Below are 19,915 nucleotides of genomic sequence, written 5' to 3'. Positions count from 1 at the left end.
AGCACAATGAAAAGCCTAAGAAGTCATGTAACTATTACAGCACTCAAGTATACTGCTATGCAATATAGTCATGGTATACTTCATGTCCAGGAAAGCCTTCAGCTGTTAGAACACAGATAACAAGAAGAAAAACAGCATGATTTAACATTGCACAAGCAAGTGAATGAACCCTTAAAAAGATCATACCTGGAAAAGACCACAACAACATCACATGTGCTATTGCTGCAGCTTTCAGGTACATTGTAATGGCAGGTCTGTAAAAAGTATTTGTATTTTTATAACTTCACTTCCTCTTCCCAGTCAGTATGCAACAGCATTACTATTACATTTTATGATGGTTCTACATTTTGGTAAAATTTTCTTATAGCAAATATTTTTAATTATTAGGGATAAAAATGTACTTAGAGGAGCAAAGTTGTGAGATGTTAAACTGACTGTTTTCATTCCAAAAGAGAAACTGTTGAGTGTGAAGATCAATCCCTAACTCAGGAAGAGTCAGCTCTCCTATTTATGTATCATTGCGATGAAAAAAACCCCAAAAAACCCAGGACCATTGACAATAGAATTACATAAGCAACAACTCTGACTCAGTTTCCCAGTGACCTCAAAATATTGTGTGTTGTCACATAATCTTACACCCCATGTGAGTTTTGTTGGTTTGTTGTCATAAAGGCAATATTGCATTAACGTATAGGTTTAGAATGAACTTATTCTAAACTTATTTTTCACATTCACCATGACAATACATCAGTAATATTCCCTTTTACAAAAAAACTGCATCAACATTTCTTCTACAAGTTCAATCCATTTACAAGTATATGGCATTTATTTCACTGGTCAGCACACTGAACTCTCTTCCTTGCTGGGCAAGTCAAATCTAGGCATTGCTATTATCTTTTTCTTTACCACACTGATGCGAATAATGATATCCTCCCAAAATGCTTGTCATCATAATCAAGGCTTTTGTTTTTCTTCATTCTAGTATGATGGTTTGACTAAAACAGCAATTTGGGTAACACTTTATTTTACAGTCCGGTAATTACAAGGTATTAACTAGGAAATGAGATGTTAATAACATACAGTTACAGTTGGATTTATTTATGTCAAAAGTACCATGTTCTTTTCTGGTACTTATTTCTTTTTTTCTGTGTACTAATCATGTACTGGGATTGTAAAATAAAGGCAGGCATATTTCCTGTAAAAAAAAACACTTTATTATCAGGTATAAACAGAGTACCTTTGGATGGCTGTATTTAAAAAAAAAATGTCAAAGTAGCACCTAATAGTGTACACAATTCTTACTTTTTGTGCAACAAAAGTGTATACAGCCTATACTGGCCAGGCAAAAAAAAATACTAATCTCAAAACATTCACACTTCAGACAAAATAACTAGTTTAAATATATCACTCCTTGTAAAACCCGTTGTGCCTTCCAGTTTTTGTTTCTATAAGTGAAAAACCAGGAACAAGGAACCAGGGGTCCTGCTTAGGCGACAATTTTTCTGAAAAAAAAAAAAAAAAATCTCATTTGCGGGACTTATGTGAAATAGGTGGTAGATATTCTCATTTTTCTATGGCCTGTATTTTTTGAGTCAAGTCAAAATGAGACTCAAGATACACATGTTTCTGGAGGGTGTCTTCTATATTGAAGATGGGTTTGTCTTCCTCATCTACAGCGACAATGGCCACTTCAGCTATGATTGCTGTCAGGGCAATGGTGCTCCTCATTTTTCTGGCAGCTCCAGCTCAGGCAGTGTGTGTTTTTGGAAGTCTTTAAGAATAATTTTGTATCGATGTGTCACATTCTCTGCATTATTGATGGAAAAGAAAAAAAATGTGAGTAACATTAGTAAACAAATGTAAATTTAGCAATAGATCCTCATCATACATTGCAGGGTGATGTAGTTACAGAATATTTAAAGACAGCCATTATCGTGACTGAACTGAAACTTAAATTTTTTAAGCCCCTACTTATAACCCAACATTTCATTCCGTCATTTTTTGACTTCAGATCAAGATATTGGCTTCAAAAGATTATTGAAATTGTCCTATGAATATCATGAACCATCAGTTCTGACATCCAGAGTTCAAACTATGAACTTCCGAGTTTTTACATTATCTGAACTCTGTCTCTCAGATTTGTAAACAAGCTGGCAGGGATGTCATGTTACAACTGCTGAGTGTACCTTCAAAGCCTACACTGTGGCAATCTCATCAAGTTATCTCTCTTTCCAAAAGTGTATGTTCTGCTGCCCTTTTTCTTTTTCTTCTTCTTTTTCTTCTCCTGCCCCGAGCAGCTTGAAGAAGAGTCAGTGAAGTCAGATGAGCTGGGGCTGGATTCCCAACATATCTAGTAGTCACACATAACACGAACTACTTTGACCAAAACATAAGTGCTCATCTGCGCAAGTTCTCTTGAACACCTTTAAGTTTATTATTAGTTTGAATGGCAGTATGTCCAACACAAAAAATTTTATCTAAGAAGTTTGTGTCAAATGTGGAGAAGTTTGTGCCTTTCGTTTACTCCTGAAAGGAAAGATAAGAGGTAGGCTACACAATATTACCAAACAGAGAAAATAAGAGATGGTGCTCTAGCTGGATAATTACACGATAAGGATGGTTTCATGGTTTTATTAGAAAACGGATAGCTATGTTACCAAGGCACCTAGTAAAGCCAAGACAGACTGACCGATCCTGTGATGGTTTGGTCTAGTTTAGTTACCACGTTTTTTAAAATAATATGATGGCTAGCCAGCTAGCTCACTGAGAGTTTAACAATTGTTAAAAGCACACAGAAAAGTAATATTTACGCTTAGAATAACTAGTCAACCAGTCATTAACTGTTTTGAAGACTTCATAGCAGGAGTGATGCTAGCTATTGAAAACTTTGCGTGCACTGAACAGCGCTTGATTATTCCCCACTCCTTCGGATGCTGCAAGTCAAATTGTGCTCTGTTACACAGTCTGTCTGATGTTTTGCTATAAACACCTCCTTTCAGGGTGAAAATATTTGGGGCATGGCTAGGGCTAGGCTAGTATGGGTCGCCATTTGTAAAACGTTGCACCTTCTCTTTTCCTGCTCAGTTTTTTCACACTTAGTACTGCCAAATGTAAAAACATGCACTGCAATTTCCAACTGTCACTTTTTTATACATTTTGAGAGAACTTAATGTAAAATGTTGTAATACCTTTTCCAGGAGTAATGATCTGCATTAAACCAAAATGATAAAATAATAAATTATATAAATATAAACGCTAAATGTCAATGTTAAATGTAAACATTTATATTTAACATTTACATTTACATTTAACATTTACAAGGTATTACAATATTTTACATGAATTTCGGTACCACTTTACAATAAGACTACCCTCGGAAAGGGTTTGTGAGTGGTTTATAATTAGATTATCAATCAGGTTGTGAACACTTAATAAATCATTAATAAGCTGTTAAAACTGTTATATAAAAAGCGCAACAGTTACCTGCTGCTTGCCAAATAGTGATCCCACATTTATCTGTACTGTTAAGCCTCCGATCTCATTGGTTACTTAGCTTACTTTGTCATCTCCATCAGCCAGCATTTATACCTGTCAGCCCCATCAATTATTTGTTAATAAGTTACTAGCATTTAACCACCATTAGCGTATCTTAATTGTCAAAAAGTTTCATTTGGCATATCAAATTATTTCATATCAAATTTTCATATCAAATTACCAGATTCATACACTAAGGCTGCATTATTATTTACCTTGACATTATCATTATTATTATGTTACCGTTATGTTATCATTATACATTACCTTGACATTGTCATTATTATTACGAGGGTGGATATGACACATGCTATCATATTAAAATGGTATATTGTGATGCATGCTGGGGGTAGATGGATGGAGCTTCCCAGTATGCCTTGGGTCGATGGGCTGTTGTTTAAGCCCAGTTCGCTATTGTTCAGATTATGTTTCCTGTTCTGGCTGGTAGAAGTGTATGTGTATTGTTCATCATTGCTGGTAGTGCTTGTGTTATATTGTCAATTCTTGTGATAGTTTAACGTAATCTGTGTACCGTAAATGTAATTGTCTGTGTGAATGGTGTACTTCCCTCTTACCATGTTAGCATTGTCTCTCTTTCTGGTTTGTACTATTGCATAATAAAAGGATGAATCAAAAGAACAGTAATGAAACTCCACAGAATTTACCACCTATTTGAATGTGTACCTCACTGTTAATTTGTTTCCACCAAGTGCTTCTTAATTGCTCTGCTATTTCTGTGTGCATACTGTGGTGTTTCCTAGTAATTAATATGTACCTAATAACCTTAGTTATAACCTAGTATTCTCTATCCAGTTATGTAGGTGTTTTGCTAATAACTGTATTTTTGCCATCTAGTTTCCTTGTAGGTTTCCATGTACTTCCTACGTAACAACTTTTTTACTTACTATCGATTTCTTATGGGTACTTTCTGAATAAATATATTTTGTCTACATCTAGTTTCCTAGTAGGTTTATATGTACTTACCGGGAAATTATTTGGTACTTCCTAACCACTTTTCTTGGTACTTTCCTAATAACTGTATTTTATTACCATCTCAATTCCTAGTTAATACCTGGTAGTTACCAGACTGTAAAATAAAGTATTACTGCAATTTGCTCTCCTTTAGGTTCCCCCTGCTGGAGCTGATGAAGAGCATAATGATGAAAGCAGTTACATCCTCACTTGGTCTGCCCTGGTCCTTTGTGAAAACGATGTGCAATTTCTGAATTTCCCCAGTAGGAGGTAGTGAAGCACTTGTTAACTCTTCAAATGTCATTTTGAAAATTCCTATTGCTGGACACACAATACTAAGTGAGATACACTACTGGTTGTGTTTTAACATATTATGATGAAGAAAGTTGAGAACATTTGCTGGTTTTCACAGACAGCTGTCAAAAAGAATGTGAAGCTATTTAGAAATCATTGTGTTTTTAAGAAGAACACAGTGTTTTTAAAATAGAAAACACATTATTACTGTAAATGAGACCAAATCCAGTTACAACACAGAGAAGTCAACATTAAAGATATCAGCCAAAACCATAAAAAGACAGAGAATTATATTGCCGGTAAATATGAGGCTAATGTTATACAGGAAAAAAAACACATTTCTAATCATTTTATAAACAGACACATTCTCATAATTCAGACAGTTATTGTCACTGTGCTGATAGTCCTGTTCCATCCAGTGTGTGATCATTATCCACCTACATATGATAAACTACTTGACGTCAAACTGAACTGTGATTCGATGTCAAAACTCAAGGTCTGGAATTGATAATTTGGTTCCTTGGTTTGATTTGGCTGTAGAACAGTTATTTCACCTGTTCATACCACCATGAATCAGAGAGAGAGAGTTAAAGAAATAGAATGGAGATGGTTCTACAAGTTAATGTTAATCTCAGTCCCTAAGTCGCTGTATGAGGAGACAATTTCCCCTATATGAGTGAGAGATCACAATTACAGTGCTAATTCACTGCCTTTCTGGTCTATATGCAATAAGTGGAATGATATCCAAGCTTTTCTGTACTATATTTGGCCTAGTGCAGCCACCATAGTGTGACAAACCCCAACATGCAAACTGATTAAAACTTCTTAGCTTTTGAACTTCTTAGCCTAGCTGCACATATATACACACAAATATAGCCTGGATACTCACACACAAACACACCTACACACACATATACCAGCACACACATACACACATAAGGCCATGTTTACGCCCCTATTCCTGTAAGCTTTTATCTTATTTAGTCTGTGGGCTGTGGAGATTAGTGTGCCTGTAACTCATGGTAAATAATGTTGGAACACTCAGTACTTCAAAGAATGAGGGGATAAAAAGTCGATGAGATCCAGGTGGGACTAACAGTCAAGGGGAGGCAGAATGTGGCCAGACAAGGAGTGACTGTACCCAGGGCTGTCCGGAAGCAGCTGTGACAAAAATGACATATAATTCAACTGTATAGACATTTTTAAAAAACAAATTTCTGACTATTGCACCATTTTAAAATGGCTTGTATGGTTTTATGGTTGTGAGGTTTGCAGAAGTTGTTCAACATGGAAATGTGTCATTTTGTGAGGACTTGTGAAAAGGTCACCAATAAGGAGGTTAAAGAAGTACACCTCTGCTGGACAGCAACAGCTGATCTGATGCAGTAGTATTTTACCACTGTAATTTGGAGGCTCTTCAAGTGACCAAAGTTCTCCAAAGTGTTCCAAAAACGTTTTCAACAACTTTCTATATGGTAGCTACAATAATACATTCAAAACGATTCTCTGACTGTGATGTATTATAATCTTTGCAGATGCAAACATCACAAATATAAAATACCACATTTCTACTTTCTTATACTATATCACAGGTGTACTGATTTTTCTGCAAAAAATTAATCATTTTCAGAACCACAATGCTGCCTTTGTGTGACACAAATACATTGAAACACTGTTATGGCTAAATCTGAATCAAACATTAAAAAACAAATATTCACTAAATGAAATACTTGTGTAATCATGGATGTGTGATTTTTCAACAATATTTGGAGTGAGGCTGAAATAAAGGAAAATGGTAATGAAATAGAGAACTGCTTCATATCCCCAATCCTTTCCTCCATTGTGGAGGTTTGATTGAAAATGTAGCGCTATTGTGAAAATTTTAAGATATTTAACATTCTTTTCAAAGCGTTACTTTCAACTGTATACATGTCTAAAGGACTCGTATCACTTGCTGCTTGAACAGATATGTATGTTGATGAACCCTAATCCTGTTCTACCCAAGCCCTGTAATACATTCAAAACACCTGAAACTTGGAACTTTTAATTCTGCCTTGCTTTTCATTTTGTATGAGTCTGGAGGAATGTACTTATGAGTGCTGTTTTATTTTTGATTACCTCAAGTAAACAACATATAGTGATGTCAGTGTGCCAGTTAAGTTCAGACTTTGAAATTGGGAGGTCGTCATCAGAAGTTGAGCGGCCATCATCAGATGGAAATTTTTAACCTTTATTGCCCCATCAGTAATTACTGTACTACAGTTGTTTAAGTCATTCTCTTCCTTGACGCTTTCTTGACCTTTTCTCTGTCCCCTGATTCCCTTGACCTTAAATTCCCCTTTTTTATTTCCAGGGCCTCACTGTGTTCCAGACCCATGTACATCCAAGCAAAAACCGTTCGGCATCATACCCAGTTATTGCGGCAGCGTACGTGCCATCTGGAAACATGCTAATGAGAATCAGTATGACCTTGGGGGTGGCTGAGCTATTCTAATTCATGCAACAAACAACATAACCAGATAATTGCACCGGTTGAATGGTAATCCCATAGCCATAAACATACTGCAGTGCTTTGTTAAAATGGGGTTCGGTTTCTCAAGTAAAGTTATGGTTATAACGAAGTGATGTTAGTATTCAGCCTAATATTCAAGCTGAACCACTTACTGTAACTTGTCTATATCACTGACATAGCAAAGTGCTGTTGAAATACAGCAGTATCAAACATGGAGATACAGTGAACAACTTTTTTTATTTGTGTGCCAGTTAGGGGTGAACCCGAATAATTGACTCTTTGATGATTCAATATAAGGAGCCTGATTCGACTGCCAATCTCATAGTTGTTGCAAAATGTGGTTATGAAACAAGGATCATTCCATTCTGGCTATATAGGGGTGCTGAATATAAAGGTGACTCGGGACTGTGATGTGCTCTGGGATGAAATGATGATGTTGTTGTCACTGGCTCCCTCTCTTTCTTACCTTTGTTTTTCTTCTGACTTGCTGACTTGCAAGGGAGCAGGGTACATTTAAACATATAGCACTATTTGAACATAAAATCAGAAGTTAGGTACAGGCTTGGAACAGCGCAGAATTCAATGATATGCCTAAGAAATCTGCTCTGATTTAACAAAAATAAGTAGATAAATAGAAACTATTAACAATAGTGACCTGAACATGCACTCTTGATAACTTATTAAAATAACTTAGGAACATCAGCAAGGGCGAACTAGGGCACCGAACAACAGATGTGGAAGTCAGTTCGAATTATCGGGGGTGGGGGTCTGACTCCCCTAATTAAGACTTGGACCACCCCCCCTTGTATGCTATATAGCCATGGAGAAAAAGTTGACCCCCCCAATTGTCACTGTATAATTCGCACTCTGGTGGAAGTCATGCAACCAACTCCTGGACATGGCGGCAGCTCGTGTACTCGGCTATCTCCAGTTATTTATTTGTTATTTATTAGGTTTATCCCACTCTTTTAAAACCAAGATGTTGTGCATTTTACTCTAATTTGTGTTGACATTGTTCGTGGCACTTCATGGCATTAAAATGCTCATTGTATGTTAATGTTAAGGAATCATTTAACGAATAATGTTTTTGCATATTGCCTTTAATTTAAAGCTTGTAGGGATTCAACGCAACTTAAACAAATAAAAGTCAAGACAGTGGCCTAGTTTCAATTTTGGTCATTTCATTATCAATTTGTTTCTGTGTGCAAAAAAAAAAAGAAGTTTCGTACCTACCTACTCTGGTTTCTGGTTTTTACTGTAAACTATGGGACTTCTATATTCTAAATGGGCATATTAATTGTTGTTATAAGGTAACCATAATGCAGACGTTTCAAATAATGAGTGAGAAAAAGGACGGAACACGTCCCATTATAAAATAAATTCATATGCCAAGTCAAGAAGACAAATTATTTCATTGGATGCTTCAGTTCTTTTGTCACGTGTGGAAAAAATGGAAGCCAGTGTCACAAATGAGAATATGGATCAGTGAGTAAATAGAAAAACCATGATTCGACGATTAGTCGACTATAGGCAAGACTTGAGGAATGTCATTCGACAATGTAAATTCTTAGTCGGGGACACCCCTTGTGCCAGTTAGTTAACCCTCATGCGGTCTTAACTAATTAAAAATGCTTATCTTTTAACACCTTTCTTACCAAATTCTTCGATTTGATCATTTCTATAAACTCATTAAACTGGTCGAGTAGTAATAGAGGAAACAAATGAATGCACTTCAACAACCACATTTCAATGATCATTTTAATCTGGTTACATTTTCCTGTCAGTTTACTATTGTCTTGATTCAGTGCAAGGTCTTCTGTTTTTTCAGGTCCAGCTATGAAAGTTCATTCTTAAAACAGACTACCTCATGACATCAACGTTTTGATTGCCAGTAGTAAATGATTACACTAAATGTTTTTAGGACTTAATAGGATTGACACCACAGTTTACAATCGACTTTATCTAAGTAGGTCAGTCTGCTCTCTTTTTCTGTCTCTTGACTTCTTGTCTCCTCTCCACTGCATGCATGTTTTTGCATTTAAATGCTGAGAAATTTCATCCACACTGGTCACAGTGGGCAATGACAAGTACACTGTAATGCAGTGACAAACTTTGTGATTGTAAGTCATAGGGAAACAGGCATCTTTGTGAGCAAAATTATTTGTAGTGCTTCCGATTACAGTGAATCATTGTTAAAACGTGATTAATGATTAACATTAAAAACTCGGCAGATTACATTTAGGTCTGGGTTGTTGTAGTTGCACTTTGACAGTACATGGGTCATCAAAATTATTTCACTTGAAGTACAGTGTTGATTTCTGTAGTCCAGTCAGAGTTGCAATCAAGAGTACATGGTGAGATACATCCACTGAAATAAGAAAGAAACAGCCCTAGTTCAGATGGTAATTGATACAGTAGATATTCTGACAGGACTAAAAGAAGATCTAGTCATGAAGCAGGTTACCGATCGTCCAATTAGGTGACACACAGTCCATATTCAAATGGGCTCAGCTGCATATTTTGTCCTGCTGTCAAGGCTCTCTTTCAAAGGTAAATTCATATGTTTTCTCTTTCTTGGTTTGACTCAGTGACTAAATCTCTGAGGCATTTGCTCTGTACAGAGAAATTATTGATGTTTCTACCTCATTTTCTCCAAGATGCATCTCTCCTCCGGCAGCAATTTTTCTGAATGTTTCTGTGGAGAAAAACAGGTGGGATTCTACCTTTTCAACCTTGAAAACTTTAATGAATTGTTATCGCCCTATAATGGCAAAATTACAAAAACAATCACACTGCCCACACACCTGGGAAAAACTTAAGCCTGCAAAAATAAGGATACACACGGCAACATGTCAAGGAACCAAGATAAATAAAGTTTACTGCCCTGAGCAGTCCTTGTAAGACATAGCATAAACTATTATGGTTTTTGACTGTGCAATGAGTCATCCATACCCAGATACAAATTTTACCTTCACTTTCTCTGAGAGATTCTAAATAAAAGGTATATTCCATCTCCATAAGCAGTCTGAAACGCTGTGGAAAATGCTACATATGCTTACATTGTTTCTTTGTTTTTCTTTTTCTTTTTTTTTCCTGTCATAAACTACAAACAAGAGTATGTTAAATAGCACTACTGTACCTGGAACTGAAAAAGTATGTCCCAGCTGGGCACAATCTTATATGTTTTGGACTTAAAATATGTACTTAGTTTCGGACTCACTGGCCATAGACTCCATGCGCAAGATTAGACAAATGAAGCTCTCCAGTGACATTTCCCCAGTAGAGCCACCGTAACGCAAGGCCATGAGGTTCAGCATGTGATCATTCAAACCAAACCCTGAGACAGGTGTCAAGAACAATATTACAGCATTCATTATGTCAGAGCAGTCTTTGATCCAACACTATCAACTCCCAAATATGCAGAGTCAAGATTAGAATTCTAGTAATCATTAGTTATATCTGGAGTACAATGAGGATCTTTTGTAAACTGTGATACATATTTATGAGACATTGTTTTCTTTTGCTCAGTAACGAAGCTCCAGTAAAATGACATTTTCTCCAAATAAGTCAGTGTTATAAGGCGCCTTCACCTGCAGTCTCGAGTGCATTTCTCAGTTCATTCATTGACAGATTTCCTGTCTGAGAGACATTTGTGCGATAGAAGATGTCCTGTGAAACATATCCAAAACAAAAGGAAAAAACAGATTTAGTAAATATAGATTATTAAAATGTACCATATATTATATAAATATTACAGGCCCTTTGACTCATCACCCTGTACAGGACTGCTCGTTTCCACAAACGTATGAATTCATCTTCATTAAGTCGTCCAGAGACAGACAGCTGGCATAGACTGCAGTTAAGAAGACATTTCAAACAGACTACAAATAATAAAAATTTCAGTTAATTAAAAAAAATGATCTTAAATACTTTTCATTTCTCAGATATTATCTCTATGTACATTTACATCCAAGCATTTAAACAAAGTCATATGACATTGAACAGTAACTCAGTAAGTGTGAGGGAAATTGGAACTGTCAGTAAGATATGGAGAAAACTACAATTATTCCAGTGTTAGACTATAAATTACACTAAAGCAATCTTTAAGATAAAGATAGTTTAAGTTTGTTACAAATTCATCTTTTTCCCCAGATATTTTGTTTACTAATACTTTTAATAGTTGAGTATGTAAAAGTACTCTTTTTAATAGATGACACTTTTTTAGCATTATAGTTGAATCTCTCACTCACTCATTATCTAAGCCACTTATCCTAATTAGGGTCGCAGGTTGTAGGGGGTGCTGGAGCCTATCTCAGCGCTCATAGGGAGAAAGGCAGGGGAAACACCCTGGACAGGTCGCCAGTCCATCGCAGGGCAGGCACACAGACTAACGCACTCACACACACAGTCATGCCTAGGGGCAGTTTAGTGTCTCCAATTCACCTAACCTGCATGTCTTTGGACTGTGGGAGGAAACCGGAGCTCCCGGAGGAAACCCACGCAGACATGGGGTGATCAAGCCCAGGACCTTCTTGCTGTGAGGCAGCGCTACCCACTGCGCTACCGTGCTGCCCCATGGTTGAATCTCTATGGCTGATAGGATGATATCTGCATCTTTATCTCATCTGCGATATCTTACCACTCCTGTCCCCAACAGAAGCAACTGAGCAACACATAAGAACTGTGAGACCCATTGTCATGTGGGTATAGGTACGGCTGGCTATATTTGTGAGGAATTGTCCTCTTACTTTGTTTTGACATTTGTTAATTGCTTAGTGACACTAATTGATTTTTCTTCTTTTTGTAAGCTATAAAAGATACATCCATCACTGCAACAATGCTGCGGCTGGAGTCCAAGCTGAAGTTTGCCTTTTTCTGTGAAAATCCTAAAAGAAAAAAAACTTTTACAGTTCACGTACATACACAGACACATACATACATGCATACTTACATACATACATACACACATACATACATACATACTGGCAAACATTGGCCTACTACATGTTGTGAACTCTCCCAACCCCTGTAAATGTTACCACTTAGAAGGTTTTCGTTCAGCAGTTTCTGAAGCTGTTCTGCATCCACTTCCTCATACTGTAACAAAGAAGAGCATTCAATTCAAGCATGTTTGGTCCACAATAATAATCTTTTACAGTTTGATTTAAAGAGTAATTCGGGTTAGAGAAAGTTATAACCTTACCTGATCTGTATACTTAAGAAAAAGCGATGCTCTCTCATCATTTTCAGCCCAATTATTAGCAGGAATGGTCTAAAAATAAGAGATTATTATTAATTATTGGTTTTCTCACAACAAAACCAGTTGTTTGGATAGCAATAAAAGATATTTAAGTTTAGAGAGAAAAAAAATAGGCTCTATGTACCTTTGTTATGTCCAGTTTACGATTGGAATTCTCTCTTAGGAAAGGTAATAAATACATTAAAAATGTTTTATTATGTAAATCATTAACATGAGACATAACGATTAAAAACATAAACATAATGATTTGTAATTATGTGAACTAAAACTAAATGCAACAAAAAAACAACAACAACAAAAACTGATACTCACTCAACCTTGGCCCCTGTCCTTGAGAAGATGGCCAAGATAAAGGAAGAAGTCTCGTCTGGATTGAAGGTTGATGGGACAACAAGATACACACCAGGTTTGAGTCTGAAGGATTCAATCACCTCACGAGCATTCAGATAAATTTTAGTTTGTGCAACAGCACGGTGACTTTTGAAAAAAGATGCACGGAACTTTCCTGTCTGCCCCTCTAGCTGAACACAGAATGATACAGTGGTTAGAGTGGATACAGTTATCAATCATAAAAGGATTTTTTTCAGTTTATTGAAAGAGTTATTTGCTACAACGCCTTCATCAAAGTAAGGTTCAATAAATGACGTTACATGGCTAAAAGCCCTGCTGAGTGAAAGAGACAAGCTCTATCAGCAAACCACGTTTAGCAGGTATGAGTGCTTCAGATAAATTGTATACAGTCAAAAACTTACATGTGATGGCACCTATAAGAGTCAGGAAAAAAAGGGGTGGGGAAAACACTGTTGTTAATATATGACCAGGTACATGTAAAGGACTGTCTGTCTCATAGACAGAAAACAAGTCAAAATATTATGCTGGAAATCCACCTCATAAATGCTGAAGCCTATGTGGAAATAAGCTGCTAGATGCCTGTGTCTCTTGTCAGACTTCTGCATGAGGGACACAAGGATGTTTGGATCCTTGTCTGTAGAATCATCATCCATCTTTGTGAGCCTGACACAATATTGAGGATTTTTCCAGAAACTGTCTACAAGACAAAACAATACACATTTTAATCAACTCAATTTACTGTGTATGTGAGCAAACAAGATTAAAAAAACCACAATCTTTTTTCATGAGCAGTGAAATGAGAAAAGAGCATGTCTCTCTCCACCCCCCTTCTCTCTCTTTCTCTCTTTTTACATTTTTAGATGTGCGATGTGTACGTTTTCTGTGGACTTTTTTGTAGAATCTATCTGGAATAAACAAGAACATGTACCTAGGTCATTAGTAGAGCCACCTGCTGTAGTTCCTACTACCCATCTGCCATGATGGAATTGACATGTCCATTGACTGGCAGAAGTGCCAGCTAGTACATCGATGCTTTGACTGCAAATATTCAATTGTGTGAAGTTTTTCAGGAAGTCTTCCATGGACATCCTACAGAGGTCAAGATATTAATTTTGATTTTTTTCTGAAGTGAGGACATTAGAAAAAAAGATAAAGAGTAAAAAGATCTAAGATTCAATTGAACTAAAGAAGTACAAGATTTGGGACTCTTCTCCTGGAGGATAATGTCTATTTACCAGAACTCGCCGTTGTCAGTTATATTGTTGAGTTTTTGTGTCTTTTCATTCACTGTTTTCCACATTGGTGATCTGCATATAAGAAATAAAATATTTTGAGAAGAATGTATATCTTTGAAATTCAAAATGGTCTTTGGCAACATATAAAAACAATGGTCACTACTTAGAATTTCACAGAGACCTCCATTTCAATTTGCAAAACTGTCAGCAAATCATATCAAAAGACACCTGAGAGAACATCAAATTACAATAGGCATCTCACCAGAATGCACCCTCAGAGATGAGGTTTTGTTACCCAAATTATCTCACATTAACTACTTGCTTCTAGCTTCATCAGAACGCTTGATTACTTATGCTCATGCTAGTTTACATGAACAACCAACTGATCATTATTAAATTACTTGTAAGTGTGTTTATATAACTTTGTGACCTGGTCTTGGACTCAGACCTAGGTATCATTGACCCAAGATTCAATCTGGATTGAAAGCATGATGATTTGTCAACAGTATTGATCTCCAACACAAATCCAGTTTATTGTATATCATTGTACACTTTTACAGTAGGTCATTATGCTCGCCCTGAAAAACAGAATAAGTGTACCAAAACCTGTTTGTAAGATCAAGGTAAGGAAAAAATATAAGGGAAATATTTAAATGAATTTGAATCATGAATATAAGGTTTATGTTCTTACCGGTCACTCCAGTCACCTGTCCACTCCATATAGCCCCAGGGGTTAAATATTCTCACCAGTCTCACTGGGCGACCATTGCTTATTACCTACATTGAGCATCATTAATCATTTTACATAAACAATACTTTATGTAAAAAATCATTTACATAACCATTTTCACCTTTACAAAATCATTTAAAATCATTTAAAATCATTTAAATCATTTACATAATCATTACCACCTTTATTTAAATAACTCTGCTTTAAAACACATGCGCGGTCATAAAACTTCAAGGCATTATCTGGAGAATAATGAAGTGCACTTGAAATTGTTTTACGCTTAATTGTCCTGTTAATTGAGCAGGAAGCATGGAACACATGCGTAATTTCATACAATATCTTAAAAGTTCAAAAAAAAATGTTTTGTTTTGTCTGAGGAAAATCTCTAGTATTAGCCACAGTGTCGCATATAAAAAGACAAATTCATAAGTTTAAACTTACCTCTGTGACGGCTGTGATCGCATAAGCATGTTCCTTTACAAGTCCATTGGGCAACAAGCTGTTATTCCATGTTGCCTAAAACAAATTCATGCAGGACAGTTAATGACTGACTGGTCCTCATCACTTCATCACATATTGACTTATCACATTTTGTGATAGAGCTTTGAACAGATTGGTTTGTCAAAACTTTAAACTAAGCTTCAACACTTGCCCCTGGAGGAGTGATACAACCCATCAGTGATTCAGACTGTCCTGCTCTACACATTAGCTCCCATAGTTGCTCTGGTGGCTCGTTCAGCTGAAAGGTCATTGCCAGTCCACCAGTGAAGTCCTTCAGTGCCTCGCTAATGTTACCTCCATCCATGTCTGCATAAGATCCACAGACCCTAAGAGAGCGAAAACACACCTAGTTAACTGTAGTCTCCACAAGGGCTGAACTTGGCAGAGGTTTACCACAGGTCTTACTTGGCATAAGCTTTCTCCAGCAAAGCAGGCCAGAACTCAGTTAGACCTTTCGAATGAACAAAGATCGGTTTTCCGTCAAGTGTGGGCAACTTGTCGTCAATCACAACTTCGACCCATTCTCCAAATCGCCAGAACTGTCAAAATAGTGGAAGAATATGATGATTTGAAAACAACTGTTATTTTTAAAGGGGTCAAGACAGCAATATGTCACCATAATACATAATCGTAACAACTATGTCTGTCATAATTAATATCTGGCCTGAAGTATGGGTCCTACACATAGAAAATGAGAATTTAGAGACTTCCTTTTGAGGTAGACAGCACATATTCCTGTCTCACCCTTATTTTTTCCTGTGGATGGTATCCTCCTTTGGTTGGGGCCAAAGGCCTGGGAGATTTAGGGTGCAGCACAGTGTTTTTGCTGATGCTAGGATCGTGCTCTTCTGGACTGAGATCAATGTGGTCAACTCTAGGATCTGCTGGGGTCGCTCTTCCAGCTTAGAGGTCACAGCTCAGAATGCTCCTATCACCAAAAGCATTACCTTGGTTTTCACCTCTGACATTCTCTCTTGTTCCTCCTTAAACCTTTGGTATTTTTTCAGCCTCTTGTACTCCTTCTTTTTGATACCACATCTATAGCCATTGCCATGTTCTGTGCCTTATCTGTTATCACAGTATCTTAGCCTTTACTTGTTTATCTGTCTGGATCTTGAAGTCCCACAGGTTGTTTCCACCACTCTCTGTAGTGCCTCCCCTATTTGGACTTGGGAGTGTCCAATCTGTATTGTTTTCCTTTTCCAGCCATTAGTAAGACCATATAAGCCAACCCTGATATCTGTCACTGACACAGTACAGGGAGGGGCTTATTCTGCCTGCTTCCACATTATCCACGTCCTCTATATGTTTGAGGATTATCTTAGTTCACGATTTGGGACCATTTCTTGGATACACTTGTGGACATTTTCATGTCTCTTTCAGGACACAGGACTTGATACTCTCTAGGCCCCTCCCCCTTCCTTCCATCTGTTGAATAGTGTAAATATATTAGAAATACTTTATTTGTACTGAGCACACACACACACTAGAGCAGTGAGCAACACACTAGGGGCAGCGTGTAGCTGCCGCAACATACTAGGAGCAGCGTGTAGCTGCCGCTGGCGCCCAGGGACCAACTTCAGGTCTTTTTTCCGGTGCCTTGTTCAAGGTGACTGACAGGAGTACTAATCCTAGCATACATGTCTTTGTGGTGGGAGAAAACCACAGCATACGAAGGGAATGCACGTAAACATGGAGAGAACATGCAAACTCCACACAGAAAGGACCTGGGACGGCTGGGCTTTCTTGCTGTTGTTGCTGAGGCAACAGTGCTAACCACTGAGCCACCGTATACGCCCCTGACTAGGGAAGAATTTGCTTTCCCATTTTCCCATTTCGACAAAGTAACATGCCTCACAGTTGCACACTATATCCATGCCAGAAATCTGAGGGATCTTTATAACTGTCACACCCTGGGTCTCTCTTTCCGCCTCTGTTCCGTCATTTTATGTTGTATGATTTGTGTTGCACTTCTTGATTTCTTAGTTAGTGAAACATTTGTTCCACCTGTTCTGGTTAACTTAGTCTTGTTCTGTTCTGTGTAAATACTCCTGGTTTTTCCTTCCTCTTTGATGTGGAATTGCATTGTCAACCGGTTGTGTATACCTGAAGCCTGAATCCTAACCTGTAAGTTTCAAGAAGCATTTTTTTCATCCTGTTCACTTCAAATAAAACTGACAAACCTGTGCATGCATCCATAACGTCCTTCAAACCATGACATTAATGCATGTAGACTGCTCATTTTAAGTCAGATAATGTTTCAATATGATTTTAACATGCAAATCTGCCTTTTTTGGCATATTAACAGTGGCTAATTTATCAAAATCCCATCACCAAGCTGACAATAGTCAGGAGGCTAGTTATAAATGAGAGTTTCACTTGATGAATTGTGGGATACATTACTGTACAACAGTGGAAAAGATACCTTACCCTGAAGCGAAAAATCCCAGCATAATTATCTTGAAATGTCTGTCCAGTCTGAAGAACATGATCCATTACCGGTCTATGAAGTGTCAGTGCTCCAAGAGAGGCTAGAAACCAGCAGTTACCTTGACACAAATACACACAAAATAAAGTTACCGATATTAATTTTTAAATGTTTAAACATTTTTAAAAAATGTTAAAATGCAAGCATCAAATTAAACAACCTATATTATTTACAGATTAAATTCAACATGCTTTCATCATCTTACGTCATTATTTGAAATAGGGATGTCTAGTTTTTGTACATTACTAATTACAGGCGGATTAACTGGAATGTGTGCTAACGAGCACAAAAATCCAAGCAGATCATAGCATAACCATTAAATTGGTAAAAAAAATCAGTTGAATAACTAATTTTTTTTTAATGACTGATCATTACCTCTGTTTAGACTCTGTTTACCTCTTGTATGGGCATGTTAATACATACTGTGTGAACTACCACCTCAAACTGACAATAAGATAGCTGAACGTAGTCAGCACTATGTTCGAATACTAGCTAACTTTCACCAGTAACCATTCATTTAAAATCTATTTGATTCCATGTGAGTGCATTGCCAATCAGTGCAATTTATTAAAGAATTAATCCTAAGGACTGAGACATAAACAAAAAGTGAGGTCATTGTGTTTAAATCCTGGACCTGAGGAAACAGCATCACTTAAGTCTGCACTGTTAAAACCTTTTAAAAACTGTTTATAGTTATCCCCTCTGACCCACTCCTAACCATTATTTAATTAATAAAAAACGTCAATAATATTTTAGTCAGGATGATGTTTTCACTTTTCAAAACAATTCACTGTTAACAATAAAAAAGAATAAAGACAAACTGCTCTGAAACCATGAGATTCAAACGTGTACTGTATGTAAATTTTGTCCTGAGTGTGCACTAGGTCATGTTATCTGTTTTATGATCTGTTTTAAGATGTTTTAGAGAGGAGGATCTGTTTAACTTACCCAAGAAACTTGACTGAGCAAAATCAAACCTTGATGTATTTTCGAGAATGAAGCAAGGGTTTGAGACAATTTTCTAAAGACATGAACAACATTAAAGCATCTGGTCACATTGTTAGTTTCTCAGGACTTTTGAAATATGCAGTTTATCATAATTCCTTACTTCCATGACACCATATGTAACTGTGGGTGTTGACCCACAGGGTTTAAAACAAATTACACTTTACATGTTTTAAGATGAAGGCACAAACCTACCTGTGGTCTCAGCCACCTGACTCTTGGAAGCAGGTCAGGACTCAGTACCCCTTGACCAATAGACTTTCTGTCTGGAGGGAACATGCCATCAGTGAACCGTAGTTTGTTCATGAGACAATACTGCTGCAGATGTCTGAAGTCTTGGTCCATGAATTTCAGAGGAGCATCACGAGACCCCTGACCGTGTCTCCTACTACGTTCAGATAGGACACTCAAGCACACACCAGGAGGAGGCATTCTTGCCACTGGAAATGATCTGTTTGTTTTTAAATGAACAGACAAAATGAGAATTTTATATTATAGTATATGACACATCCTGACAGCCAAAAGAACTTATCTAAAGAACAGTACAATATCTTTTACTGCAGACAGTACATTGTTGTACAGCCACACTGACAGCTTGTTGGACCATAAATACCAAACATATCATTTTCTTGTCTTTAAGCCACTGTTTTTAGGTCAGACTTCCTATAATAAATATTCTGAATGAGGCTATTTACTGATATATATCCTGAAAAGATCTAAGAGAATAGAATGGATTTCATTGCTACAGCTTTACCTTTTCTGAAGGTGTCAGAGTCCTTGTGTTCTCCAGAGGAAGCTGGTTTATACTAATGGACTGTCTGTAGATTGTCCCAGATATCTGTTTTCCAGCAGTTGGCAGCAGCGCACATTTGACATTAACACTAAGATAACATCAGGACTCAAAGTTCAGTGTTGAAACATTTTCCTCGTGTGTCCAAACTGGCCCCTGTGCATAGTGATTTAACAAATAAAAATGCCTGTAAGCTCAATCTTTTCATGGAAGAGTACATAAAAGTACACTTAAATTAACTTA

General features: G+C 37.0%; 1 protein-coding gene across 1 annotated transcript; it reads right to left on the bottom strand.

The window, feature by feature from the left end:
- Nucleotides 1-9,653: 9,653 nt before the first annotated feature.
- On the bottom strand, nucleotides 9,654-19,314 carry LOC115819320 (calpain-1 catalytic subunit-like). The gene is made up of 20 exons (XM_030782881.1): nucleotides 19,078-19,314; nucleotides 18,826-18,898; nucleotides 17,820-17,938; nucleotides 15,795-15,928; nucleotides 15,535-15,715; nucleotides 15,330-15,404; nucleotides 14,850-14,935; nucleotides 14,159-14,230; nucleotides 13,852-14,012; nucleotides 13,460-13,620; nucleotides 13,321-13,336; nucleotides 12,890-13,089; nucleotides 12,516-12,584; nucleotides 12,352-12,409; nucleotides 12,134-12,198; nucleotides 11,087-11,155; nucleotides 10,903-10,981; nucleotides 10,533-10,649; nucleotides 9,955-10,007; nucleotides 9,654-9,680 (listed from the first exon to the last, which is right to left on the bottom strand). Exons 1-20 carry the CDS (start codon nucleotides 19,312-19,314, stop codon nucleotides 9,654-9,656), a joined length of 2,052 nt encoding a protein of 683 aa, XP_030638741.1.
- Between the last annotated feature and the right edge of the window lie 601 nt (nucleotides 19,315-19,915).

This window comes from Chanos chanos, chromosome 8 (genome assembly GCF_902362185.1).
Source record: "Chanos chanos chromosome 8, fChaCha1.1, whole genome shotgun sequence".
Classification (NCBI taxonomy): domain Eukaryota; kingdom Metazoa; phylum Chordata; class Actinopteri; order Gonorynchiformes; family Chanidae; genus Chanos; species Chanos chanos.
Note: the sequence above shows the minus strand (reverse complement) of the source record. Positions and strands in the feature narration are given on the sequence as shown.

Bases quoted from the DNA above. Each gene is read 5' to 3' on its own strand.
- LOC115819320 (XM_030782881.1), bottom strand. From the start codon at position 19,314: ATGCCTCCTCCTGGTGTGTGCTTGAGTGTCCTATCTGAACGTAGTAGG. The intron at 17,939-18,825 runs GTAAGTTAAACA...ATTTGTGTCAAG, and splicing joins TGCTCAGTCAAGTTTCTTGG to GTAACTGCTGGTTTCTAGCC. The intron at 9,681-9,954 runs GTAGAAACATCA...TTCTTATTTCAG, and splicing joins TGCATCTTGGAGAAAATGAG to TGGATGTATCTCACCATGTA.